General features: G+C 50.8%; 1 protein-coding gene across 3 annotated transcripts in view; it reads right to left on the bottom strand.

Moving 5' to 3' along the window:
- The window catches only part of CAPZB (capping actin protein of muscle Z-line subunit beta), a 135,337-nt gene that overhangs the window by 63,323 nt on the left and 58,482 nt on the right, over nt 1-13,532 (bottom strand). For all 3 annotated transcript variants that reach the window (XM_060626250.2, XM_060626248.2, XM_060626249.2), the window contains exon 2: nt 9,020-9,109. In XM_060626250.2, the coding sequence (XP_060482233.1) occupies nt 9,020-9,109 (90 nt within the window). The remainder of the gene's footprint in view (nt 1-9,019; nt 9,110-13,532) is intronic.

Raw genomic sequence — 13,532 nt, 5'->3', positions numbered from 1 at the left:
ATTGCATACGGTCTCAGCCATCATTCTGGCATTAGTTTCTATGCCTTAGTAAAGGCCTCCCCCATCTGAATACCAAATATCATCTCTGCTTCCTCTCTGGTTCTTTAAATATATTTAAAGTAAATATGTTTATTTACTTTTGAGAGGGAAACAGAGTGTGAGCCAGGGAGGGGCAGACACAGAATCCAAAGCAGGCTCCAGGCTCTGAGCTGTCAGCACAGAGCCCAACGCGGGGCTCGAACCCACGAACCGCGAGATCATGACCCAAGTCGAAGTCGGACGCTCCCCTCTGGTTCTCGCCTGTCCATTTCATATCAGTCTGTAAGGAGGAGGAGGGAGTGCAGGCTTGGTTTTCCTTCCAAGTTTTAGTTGTTTCAGCAATTTGACCAAACAATCAAGTGTCTTCTCACAGGGAAACATGAACGTGACCTGTAATATACCCACAATGCTTGCGTGACCGGGCCCGTCGCTGAGCGGTCGGCTCCGCTCGCTGCTGCCCTTCGTTCTGAGCTCTGTGCTGTCTTCGCACACGGCCCGCCCGCCTTTCGTGGAGCCCGTTCCTCGCCGGTGAAGTTCTGCCACTGCCACCAACGGGGTCTTGTCCTCCCAGCGCCCCCAGCACCTCATACGGCCCAACCGGCTTCCGCTGGGCTGTGTGCTGATCCTGGTCATTCGATCTGCTGGCCCATCCCTTCAGTTCTTCTAGTGCAATAGCTTGCTTTCTCGAAAATTTTTAGATTTGCTTTATTGACTGACCGTTACTTGTGTTGGGGCAGAATGTTTTAAAGAGCATTCCCTGCCCCAGCACACACACGGTGTGGGCGTGTGAGCATGACTGTGCATGTGTGCATGCCTGTGTGTGTGTGTGTGTGTGTGTGTGTGTGTCACCGAGGGCCTCTCCTCTCACCACTATTCCAGTGGAGTCCACTCCTCCCAAAAGCCAGGCCAGGCAGGAGTCGGGGGGCAGGTTCTACGCGCTTCAAGCTCTGATGGAGCTTCAAGCCAGAAGAGGCAGGAAGAAGTCTAAGAAGGCTTTTTCCCTCAGGTACCTACAAGTTCTGTGGCCACCGGCCTGACCTCATTGTGAATTTCTTTTACGGTCTCACCTTAAAAGAGGATTTAATTTTAGCAGGGCACACAGAAAGTGCCGGACTGTCACGTTTTCATTTTTCAGACCATAATTCAGTGGACAACACCGAGTCGGACCTTCCCCTGGGCCGCACCCCAGGTGCAGGACAGGACACTCTCACTGTCCTCATCCATAGAAGGGGCTCTGCCCGCGCTCCTCCCAGAGGAGCTGAGAAGAGGAGACGAGGCGACAGGTCAAATGTATTAATAACGTGGCCCACATACAGGAGTGTTTCTGACACCTGATGGGCCTCCATTAAAGCCATGTTTCCATGACATTCACTAAGAACGACATCAGGAAGAATCAAAAAAGAGGGGAGGAGAGTCAAACTCTAAATCTGAGCCCCCACACAAAATAATCTCCATTTAGAATTTAGAATTTCCTCTGAAAAAATAACAAAACTGAACTGGCTGATGGGCATTAACAATGACAGGAAACAGCTTTCCAATTACCTAACTCTGGGGGATTTCAAGCCCCTAGCCATCCAGAGTCATCCACCGTGACTGCTCTGTGCTCTAGAACTGCTCAGGACCAACAGACACGTCGTCACAGCCTCCTGGAAACAGTCTCGGCTCCTCGAGGAACCCATGCACACAAAGGAAAAGCAAAAGGCCCCCCCAGATTTTTCTCCTTCGTTCACTTGGCTTCGAGTCTGAATTGTCTAGGCTACTTGTGAAGCAGGCAATTTATCTCATTCTCAAATGGATCAAATGAGGGCCCGTTACTCTACGTATAACAGAACTCATCAGAGATTCAAATAGCTTTCTGGGCCGTATCTAGGAGGGAGCAGGCCAGGTGAGGGCACCCCAGGGAGCCCCATTTCCCCTTCCAAGCCAAATCATGCCACGCGGGCCTGGTTTACAGGGCTGCCTAGCTGCCACCTTGCCACAAATCAGAGGCCGCACCTCTGAGGTGCAGGGTCCTTGCCTCAGCAGCAGGTTAGGGTCATGAAAGACCATCTCCGTCTGGAGAGGCAGCCCTGGGTCGGGGACGGGGGCCAGTTCAGCACCTTGGTCCAGGGGCTGCTCTCTCCTCTCCCCTGCATTTTTATTTTTTTTTTTTAATTTTTTTTTTTTTTTTTTTTTTTTTTTTAGTCCCCACAGCTGCAGTCCATTCAAAGAGCAAAAAAAGCTTGCATGAAAAGGCTCACCACAACTTTCCAAGGAATGGAGTTCATTAAAATCCTGCTGGAGGCCCTTGGCTGGAATGCTTTTCCCCTTGTAAAATGGAACTGCAGCTCAGTGTCGCCTGCAGGGAAGCTCAGGATAAGCTCAGAAACATCAGCGCAACAGAGACTGTGCAGGGGCTTTTGCATAATTACCAATTATTCGATCCATTCCCCTGCTCAAGCTCCAGAGACAATATCCGGCCTAGGAGAGAAAACTTCCCGACAGAGCCTATGACAAATGGGAGAATGGAAGCCAAGTTCCCCCAACCCTGACCTAAACCCACAGGGAACTTCCCTAGGGACCAGAGAATGGGGTCTGGCCTAGGGCTCCCAAACCACCCAGCCCCATGAGTCAGTGGTGTGTCAAGGGGGGGGGGGGGGGAACGGGGACGGGGGACCCCTCACCTCCAGCTCAGCTCCTAGGTGCCCAGCAGGGGGAAGCCTACACCCAGCCGGGAGGCCCACGCACAAGGCCCCAGGCAGGAAAAGACCAACTTCCCCAAGCCTCAACTTGACTTAAAGCTTTGGTGCAGAAAGCATTCTTTTTATATTAAAATGTCTTACATGTGGGCATGTTATGGATTGGAATGTAACTGTTTAAAGAGAAGAAACATAAAATTCTCTACTCCATGCAGCCACTTTGGGACCTGCCCCCCAAACTCCAAAGAGGTGTATCTGCTCCAGTGTAAGGAATGCTGTGGGGAAAGAACTGGAGGAACAGAGAGAGGCCTGGTGAAAGGCGGCCAGCGGAGAGCCAGGGGGAGACAGCACACGCTCCCTGCCGCTGGGGCCCGACCGCCGAGGAGACCCGACCACCTTTACGCAAAAGTAAAGACAACAAATGCTCCGGCTGGGTATCTGCCTGATAGACAGACAGTGCCGAGCTGGCCCCGGCCAAAGTCTTCCCGCAATTCTGCGCTAAGTGCCAGCTCTATGGAACCAGGGCTTTCGTCCTGTGCCCTCAGCCCCTGGAAGAGTATTTGACACACAGGGGATATTACATTCTTGTCGAAAGAGCAACTCAGTTCTGCAGCTCTTGACAGCCCCCCTCAGAGCTGATTAACCGGTAAAGACCAACGGGCCGAGAGAACCCAGCCAAGGTCCTTCTCATTAGGGGTCGGGTTTAAGGATCCTGGTATTTTCTCCTGTGGAAAGGGAGCCAAGGAATAAAGGCTGCATTTCTTCCCAGGGCTGAGCGCAGCGGCTGACTCAGAGGAGGTGCCCCGTAAATGTGGACTTCAATCCACGAACTTTTCACCCACTTAAGCGTCTGAAGACCCCTTTAGAAAGGAGAAGACACTTTTTTTTTTTTTTTTGAAAGAAGACATTTTAAATGTCGCCTCTGAAACAAAGGAGGAAAAAGTGCTGGTGGGAGATCGGTTTTCAATGGCGACAATAAGGGGCAAGTCAGGCAGGAAGAAGATACAAGCCTATTCACTCCTGTGTACAAATAAGCTGGATCGTCTTGGCCTGCAAGGCCCCGGTCCCCAGGCCCCGCGTGTCTTCACCACCTGGGGACGGAGCGGGTTTGGTGCTTCATTCACAGAGCCACCACTGGGAGAAGAACTTCCAGATCTCATTGGTTCTGCTATTAAAGACTGAACATTGAGTAACAACGCCTGGCAGAAATCAGACACGGTAATATTAATGGACGATTAAATATAATATTCGCCTTCATTTCAGCAGACTCACAAACGTCTGAGAGCTTGGCTCCACCGACTGCCTCACGGAGAGCAGGAGACTTGGAGACTTCAAGCTGTAGGTTCCCACTCGCTCATCTGCTGGGCCCCCGGTGCCTAAGAACCCGCCGTGCACCCCAGCCTTCTGACCTGTCAGGTGCAAAGAATCGCATGCTCCCTGCAGCCCTCACGCTGCCGAGAGGCAGACACTTTCTGCAAGCCATTCAAAGCCCAGGGCTGCTGAGGCTGGCAGGGCAAAACCCTGCACCCAGCTGGCCCCTTCTATTTCTGGAGGGCAATTCTGGCTGCTACAAAGAGGGATATGTGGCCATGAAAACCGACCGGGTCCTCCGCTCCCTGGGAGAAGCACCAGGATGCCTCTTCCCGCTTCTAACCCCAGGCCTGGCCAGGATAGCTTGGGGGCTTTCCCAGCTGATGACCTCCCCCTGGCTCGAGTTAGGTCTGGGGACACCCACGAGCTGGACCTCTAGGTGGCTACAGCACAAAAGAAAGAAGGAATGAAAAATTAAACAGCCAACGTTTGCAGGCAAAGACTCTCCTGCCTGGTTAAACGGATTTAGGGCTATTTTTGGTCTGCTCTGAAAGAGGGCAAAGGACGGATGGCCTGCTGGGTGCCAACTCGCAGAAACAAACTCCTTCCTCAGCTCAGGGCTCAAAATACACCCAGCCAAGTTTCGGCTAGAGCTGCCAGTGTGCAGAGTGAAGCCACAGAAGGTCAAAGTTCAGGGAGCCAAGGGAGCATCTAAACATCATATGATTCTTGGCCCACACGGACAATGTGGGTATTTTCGAAACAGCTTAACAACGGATTTCGGCTGGCTTCACTCTAGTACGACAGGATTAATATGCAATAAAATGGATGTTTTGGCCATCTGCAAAGGAAGGTCATTTCCCACCAATCCCAGCATGCACCATAATCCCGAGGCAGCAAACGCTCAAACGCTGGAAAGAAAAGAGAAGGAAGAAAGCTCAACGGGCATGATAAATCGGGCTGCCCCGGCCTCGCGGCCACGCACACGCCACATTTCTCTTTAATACTGCTCTGCAACTGGACCGCTGGTGGACCGGATCAATTCCCCTACAGTTCTCTGGCTCCAACATCTAAGCGTGGCCGTTCCCTTCACGGAGAATGCTGGCAAATCCTCACATTTTTGTCAGTCTTAAAATTGGAGACTTCTCTTGAAAACAACTACTGCCCCTTCATTATTTTGGGCAGGTGAGCACGGGAGGAATGACTGCGATTTGCACCGCGCGGTGCGTTCGCCGCAATGGAAAACACCGGACTGATCCCAGATCATGTGAAACAAAGGCCTGGATACACACACTGCTTCTAGACAGACCCGTGGCGGTGTGAGTTTTCGGAAATTATAGCTCTGGGAACTTCAGAGGCACAGCAGTACACTCAGCATAGACCACCTCTTACAGGAATGAAAAGAATACTGCAGACCCAGTTAAAAAGAAAAGAAAAAAAAAAAAAAAAAGGCAAACAAACCCTGTCATTCCCAGGGCAAAGAGAAGAAAATCAGCAGCAATGAAAGACAAACATTCAAAGAAGGAATTTCTAGGATTGGTCACGGGATCTTGAACAAAACGGGCCCAAGTGCTCCTTATACACTACGGTGCATAGCGAGGACCTTGACGCAAGGCCATTAATCAAAAAGTGGCCTTTGAAGCATGTCAATATAGTTTTAACGAGGTGTGCTTTACCAGATCCTAATTCGGCGAAAAGTCACGCTCCATTTCCATTTTGAGATTTATCATACTTCAAATTAAAAAATTAATGAGCACACTGATTCCCCAGCCCATGCTGGATGATGGGGATCTATTACACACGGCCTCCTGTTCAGCTTAGGAGGTAGATGGGGCCCGAGGCTGGCCTCCACACAACTTGGTGAGGGGAAGTCGGCACCCCTCCAACCTCCCCACAAAGCACTGGACAAAAGTGAAGTGCTAATCCCGCGTGGCCTAGCTCTAAGAAGGGAGCGTCTTTCAACTCTCTAGCTGCTGCTGCTGTTGTTGTTTTCAATTGTATGAATTTTTTTTTTAATGTTTATTTTTGACAGAGAGAGAGACAGAGTGCAAGCGGGGTAGGGGCAGTGAGAGAGGGAGACACAGAATCCGAAGCAGGCTCCAGGCTCTGAGCTGTCAGCACAGCAGAGCCCGATGCAGATGCAGGGCTTGGACCCACGAACCTCGAGATCGTGACCTGAGCCAAAGTCGGACACTCAACCGACTGAGCCACCCAGGCGCCCCTGAATTATATGATTTAATTCTAAATTACTCTCCATAAAACATACATTTTAATATTTTAAATTACTAATGAATTATTTAACCCCCTTTTCCCCAAGCAGGTAAGACGGACACATTAGGAAGACGTACCATATTTAATCTGCTGCTCTAGGGGTGAGTGATTCACCAAAAGGTACCCAGCAGAGTGATCCCACCTGAAGGAGTTGGGATTCCTGGTGCTGCTCAGCCACACCACCGCCCCGGCTTCTTCCTGACTGAGTCTAAATCACCTAAAAGAGGTGCAGTGGTCCTACATGCATTTCAAAGGGGACTGTGAAAATCAGATGAAATAATAACGCAAACCAAAGCACCTGGCCCAGTCCTGGGCACACAGCAGGCGTTCAACCGTTAGCTGTTGAACCCGCCACCCGCGTCTCCCTCCAGCCCCTCGCCAGCCACGTTCTACGGAAGACAAAGTTAGAAGGGGGGAAGCAGTGCCTCTGACACTAACCCACAGGATGCCACAGAGCACGTCACCTATCTGGGGCAGGTGCAGGGTGGTACTTCAACCTGGGCCCAAGCACCCTTCTGCAAAGTACGTGCCACGGTGGGCCTCTCGCACCCAGTATGTGGCTGAGGTGAGAGGCGGCTCTCCTTCACTCCCGCCAAGCCCAAGTACCAGTACCAGACCCAGCCAGGGAAGCTGACCAGGTTCCCATAAAGGCGGCTCTGGGCACATCTCTGAAATAGAGAGCGGCGAGGGGATCGCACAGAAAACACACAGCTGTAGAACACTTCAGTTGCCCTAAGAACAAAATAGCCCCAGGAATGGTCTACTGAGAAAAATTTGCTCACCATTTCTTCTATGTTCGGTTGATTTCTAAAATACGGTACCAGCTAAGTTGGCACACTGAATTTAAATTAAACTCAGCCAAGCATGCTTTCATGCTGAGTTTAAAGACAAACAGGCCTCCGCCACTGACCCAATTAGGGATCTGATCATACCTTTGGCCTCTGCCCACCTCTGCCACATACGATCAAGCAAAAATAAGCAAAAATCTCCGATCAGGAAAAACACAGAATACAGCACTTCCCAGTTCGCTACTTTAACGGGGCCGGGAGTCAGCAAACCAGTCCGCACAGCCCGGTGTGCCCCAAGTTCACGGAGTGGATGATGGTGACAATAACCCCCGCCTCACGTTCAGGCTCTCCTTCTGACCTTCAGGGACCCCTCGGAACCACCCAAGTCTGTATTTCACCATTTCCCAACACAGGCTGCTTTCTCTCAACAACCCCTCCACCCCCCAAGCTGCCCCGCCCAACTCACTGCACATCCTCACGCCCAGATTGTTTACAAGATCAGGTCTAACCAATCCAATGTTTGGGCCCATGCTGGAAAATCAGGAAGATTCACATCAAATTCTAAATGTACGGCTTCTCCAGAAAAATCCGCAAGCAAGTAACAGAGGACCACCCTCCCACAGGGCAATAAACAAGCAGCTGGAACGACGCGGCCACTGCCCTTTCAGAGGGGGCCTGCCCACCAACCCCCTCGAGTACATTCCGTTCCCCTCACGGGCTGAAGGCACCTCCCAGGCTCTGAGTTTTGACTTGATTCTGCACGTTCGGAGGCTCGTTTGCCTCGCGCTTCCACCCACTCTTCTTTCACACGCCCCTAACGCGCCTCCGTGTCAGCCGGGACCCATCGCGCCTTGCGTCGCAAGTACCTGTCGCTGGCTTTCTCATCAGGGCCGCTCACCTCAAGAAACCTCCTCCTCCTTCTTACTTGCGGAACTGTTACCCGCACAAGCTAGCGGGTTCACAACTCCTCACTGGGCTGACTGTGTCACACAGCTGCCTCCCGACTGGGACTCTGGGTGCCTATAAATACACAGACAGTTGCGAGTAGGGGCCTGCAGACTGCTGGGAAGTTCTCCGTGGCAATGACACGAGTCTCCCGCGGTTAGGCTTTGCTAGTACAACTGCTCTGAACTCATACAACGGAATGAAGTGTGTGGACAGGTTTTCAATCCATTACAGTAAAAGGCACCTCATCGATGAGCCACGGTCGGCAGGTGACGATCACATCCAGAAGACACGGGGGCCATGAGCACAACAGGGGACTGGACTCAGAGGCCCAGGTGCCAGAGCCGGAGCCAGAGTGTACTGGCCAAAAAATCTAGCAACTCAGTTGGCCTCTTGGGGCCTGATTTTAGTTTATTTTACTTCTTTTCAATATTTCCCATAGCTTTATAGGTTATTTAAAATAGTGTGAGCTATTTCAAATAATATCATGGTGCCAGTTAATCTGAGGCATCATTGTGAGACCAGTCATTCCGAATTAAAAAGAAAAGACACGTTTAAAAAGTAGGTGTGATGAGATCTTTGAAGGCCGGCTTTTGTGTCTTACACCATTCCAAGTGGAAGGGAAGCCCTCAAGTATGTCACAGGAGAAACTTCCACAACAGCAAAGAAATGAAGGAAGCCTGGCTCCGGGCACTACCGAATGCCTGCTGGGAGTGTATGGCCTCTTCCTCCCTGCGCGGAGATGCAAGCTTCTAGAACCTGAACCCATGCAGGTGGGGCAAGGAGACAGACGGTGACCAACTTCAGAAGTCCTGTCTTGGGCTCTGCAAACGCAGCTGGCTCCGAGACAACCGTGTGGAGGAATCTCAGAGCTCAGTGGGGGTGGAAGGTTTCTGCCGCGTTTTGAGCGCCACACGGCAAAAGGCACACAAACACAACCAGTTGGGAGCCACAGCCCGAAGGAAACCATACGAACAAAGCTCATACCAGGTCGATCAGGTCGCTGAGGTTTTTCTCGATTTGCTGCGGAGGCAGGCGCCTCATCAAGTCCAAGGCACAGTCCAGCTGCTGATCGCTCTGTGAAAAGAGAAACAGACGTGTCTGTGTTATTTTGCTTTTGCCAACAGAAGCGCCAAAACCCCCTTTTATTATTTTTAAGTTTATTTATTTGTTTTGAAATGGTGGGGGGGCAAGGAAGAGAGAGACAGGGAGAGTGTGTATGAGCAGGGAGGAGCAGAGAGGCGGCAGGGAGAGAGAATCCCAAGCAGGCTCCGCACATTCAGCACAGAGCCTGATGCAGGGATTGATCCCACAAACCGTGAGATCATGACCTGAGCCAAAATCAAGAGTCAGACACTCAACCAAACGAGCCACCCAGGCGCCCCTAAAACCCCCTCTGAAAAAGCATTCTTGCAGTTTCAGCTTGCCCAGGGTACTCTAACTCCAAGCAGGACTGCAGCGGGCCCTCCAACACATCTCCCAGAGAGAGGGGGACAGGCTCTGTGACGGCACAATCTCACGTGGAGGCATCCAGAACATACTCCAAGTGGAAGCAGGCCAGAGCTCCACCCACAGCTCAATGCCCCTCGGCTTTCCTTTTCCAATTCAACAGACCGTGGGAGATGCCGACGTGTGACCTCCTGATCAGCCCGACAAGGGACCATGCTCCAACAGCAAGTTAGGCTTTCTCCTTCGCTGTCACTTGGACACACAAGTCAGGTAATGTTACCAGGCAAAGAACAACCGGCAAGATGCACACCAAGGTTAAAGTGTTTCGGTGAATTCAACGGAAGCTTGGGACATGTCCCCAGGCGCCAGGCCCTTGCAAAGGAGACCGAGACCCGGAGCATCTCCAGTCAAGAGGTCGCTCCAGCTGCAGAGCAGACGGCCAGAGCAGCCAACGGGGGTCACTGCAGCCGCAGGGGCCCAGGAGGATAAAGACTATACCGTGAGCTTCACAGTACTCTCGCCTCATCTGGCATTCAGTCTGCACACATTTACCACAAGCCGCCAGCCAGCCCTCATAAATACGGGACCGATGACGGAGGCAGGAGGGCAGAGGGAGGAAGGACCGAGTAGGGGTGAAGTGAGAGTAATCAGTGCCCAGGGGGCTACGGCACAGGAGGCACGACGAGAAAGGGGAGAAAGGCAGCCCAGGCAGACAGGGCAGACGACCGCACGCACCCTGAGAAGTACAGGCAGGGAGGCCGGCCCGATGGCTCAGGGGCACCGCCTCGTGCGTGTCCCAAACCTGCTCTGCCCAGACCAAGCGCAGAATCTTTAAAAGCCCTCCATCAACACACTAGAGTGTCTTCATAAAATACACAAAGTAATCCTGGAGATGCCACATTGGCCTTAGTGAAATAGAACCCCCAAGTAGGACCGCCTGTGCCCTAGGTACGTTAACCACAGACGCTGTGGGGCGAGGACCCGCTCCGTACTTCACCACGGAACGAACACGTCGAGGTGGCTGGAGGCTGTTTCATTCCCAGGTAACTGATATGGCGTATACAGCAGGCTGTTTTTAAAAAAGAAGAAAACAAAACAAACAAATACAAAACCAACTTGTGCCCTGCTGAAGATGGTGATCAGTGACACTTTATTCTGGGACACACGACCGTCACTACTACCCTGCAAAGCTGGACACACACACGTGCACACGCACATACTCTCACCCCAGAAATGGTAAAGCACTTGTTCTGTTCGGTGGAACATTCCAGCAACCGTGGGTTCCCCGCTTGCGCCATGCCGTCTATCTACGCCAGCCAAGGCCATAGTGACATGGGTCTGGTCTACTGGCACGGGAAGACGTTTTAACACCACTTAACGGGTCGAGAACGCAGAAAAATGTAGTTACCGCCAGAGAGACTTCTAGTCAACGTCCAGTTCTGCCATTCATCAACTAGAAAGAACCTTGGGCAAATTTCTTAACCCCTCCAAGCCTCTATTTATCCGTAAAATGGGACAGTATGTACTTCACAGGGTTGTTGCAATGATTCACTTAATACCCGTGAAATTTTTAATATACAACAGTATGTGTTTGGGAGTACTGTCTGTGTATGTGTATTAATACATGTTGTAAGTATCTTGACATTTTAAAATATAAATGTAACGTCCACCCCACTCAACCTAGCCCTCAAGTCTTTCCGGCTGCTGTAAATTGGAGACACGAGCAGCTGTGTCTCCCCTCCCCCACAACCGTGCCAGAACAGAAACCCCTGAAGTATTCAAGTCAAACTAGCTAAAAGATGTAAACTAATGAGCCAAAGACCTAAACAGACACCTCCCTGAAGAAGAGAGGCAGATGACAAATGAGAATATGAGAAGATGCTCCACATCATTTGTTACCAGGGAGATGTGGAGAAATACAAACGAAAGCAGCGGTGAGATCTCATCACACCCCTATGAGAGCGGCCCAGACCCAGGACTCTGCCGACAAGGCTGTGGGGCAACAGGAACTCTGACTCGTTGCTGGTGGGAATGCAAAACGGGACGCAGCCACCTTCGAAGACAGTTTGGTGGCTTCTCACGAAGCGAAGCATGCACCTGCCATCGTATTCGTACGATCCAACAACTGCACGCCTTGGTATTTACCCAAAGGAGCTCAAAACTTATGACCGTCCACACAAAAACCTGCACACAAATGTTCATAACAGCTTTATTCGTAACTGCCCCACCCTGGGAACAACAGAGATGCCCTTCCGTAGGTGAATGGATAAGCAAACCTGTGGCCCATCCAGACACCAGAATACTCTTCAGGGCTAAAAAGAAAAGATACCAAGCCATGGAAAGACATGGAGGAATCCTGAATGCCAAGTGCAAGAAGCCAGTCTGAAAAGGCTACATACTAGTGATTCCAACGAGGTGGCATTCTGGAAGAGGCAAAACTATGGAGACAGGAGAAAGACCAGTGATTGCCAGAGGCTGAAGGGGAGGGAGGGCTGAACAAGCAGAGGACAGCACACGGGATGCTCAGGTCAGTGAAACCACTCTGCACGGTACTATAATGGTAGACACGTGTCACTGTAATGTGTCCCAAAGCACAGACCGTACAACACGAAGAGTGAATCCTAACGGAAACTATGGATTTTGAATGATTATGATGTGTCAGTATAGATTCAGCAGTGTTAACTCTGGTGGGGAATGCTGATTTATAGTGGGAAAGGCCATGTGTTGTAAGGCAGGGAATATACGGGCACTCTCCGTACTTTCTTGCTCAATTTTCCTGTGAACTAAAAACTGCTCTGAAAAACTACGTCTATTAAAAAAAAGCCGGGGCGAGGGGCGCCTGGGTGGCTCAGTCGGTTAAGCGTCCGACTTCAGCTCAGGTCACGATCTCGCAGTTTGTGAGTTCGAGCCCCGCGTCGGGCTCTGGGCTGATGGCTCAGAGCCTGGAGCCTGCTTCCGATTCTGTGTCTCCCTCTCTCTCTGCCCCTCCCCCGTTCATGCTCTGTCTCTCTCTGTCCCAAAAATAAATAAACGTCAAAAAAATTAAAAAAAAAAAAAAAAAAAAAAAGCCGGGGCGGCTCAGTCGGTTAAATGTCTGACTCTTGATTTCGGTTCATGAAATCGAGTCCCATAACAGCACAGAGCCTGCTTGGGATTCTCATTCTCTCTCTCTCTGCCCCTCCCTGGCTAGTACATGCTCACACTCGCTCACCCTGTCTCAAAATAAATAAACATTAATAAAAAAAAAGCTGTGAACCAGTGTTTTCAACTGGGGTTGATCCTGCCCTCCCGCGAACCCCCAGGAGACATGTGGCAATGCATGGCAGTATTTTTTCGTTGTCATCACAGGAAGAGAAGGCGCCACTGGCATCTAACGGGTAGGAACGAGGGATGCTTCTAAACATTCCACGATGCAGAAGACAGTCCCCAACAAACCTGGCCCCAAATGCCAGAGTCAAGTTTGAAAACCCTAATTTAAAAGTCAGTTGAAAGTCATTTTGGGGGACTGCAGACGCTCAGACTCTGATCAAAGCTGAGGCTCTAGAAAACTGCACACCCACAGAAACATTTTACACACAATTCCAATTCACAGACCACTCACAACCCCTAAAAACTTCTGGTCTTTAGAAATATTCTCAACTGGGTATTAATACTCTTCCTGAGAACAAAAAAACCAAAGTTAGATAGAAGTAAACCTAGCTATGCTGAAACCTTCATCCAGAACATACAGGAAGTCAAAAGCAATAAACTAGAAATTGAGCATCGTATTATCTAGGAAGAGAAAGTCGTAACTTGGCCAGAAAAGAGCCACATGGAAAGATCGGGTGTCCACCCTTCCATGCAGCCTGCGCACAGCCTCGCCCCCGAGGGCGCCACGGCCCGGAGGCCCCGTCCTGGACGGTCCTCTGTCTGACTGCATCTATTTGAGAGCACTAGAAAAACACAACTGCAAAATGGTCTAACTCCTATTTTGCATTAATCCCAATGAATCCTACTCGGAAATGTTTCACTACAAATTTCGAGGGCTGAGGACGTCTGTCGTTAAATTAGG

This window comes from Panthera onca, chromosome C1 (genome assembly GCF_046562875.1).
Source record: "Panthera onca isolate mPanOnc1 chromosome C1, mPanOnc1 haplotype 2, whole genome shotgun sequence".
NCBI lineage: Eukaryota > Metazoa > Chordata > Mammalia > Carnivora > Felidae > Panthera > Panthera onca.
The sequence above is the reverse complement of the archived record's forward strand: the minus strand, read 5'-3'. Positions and strand labels throughout refer to the sequence as shown.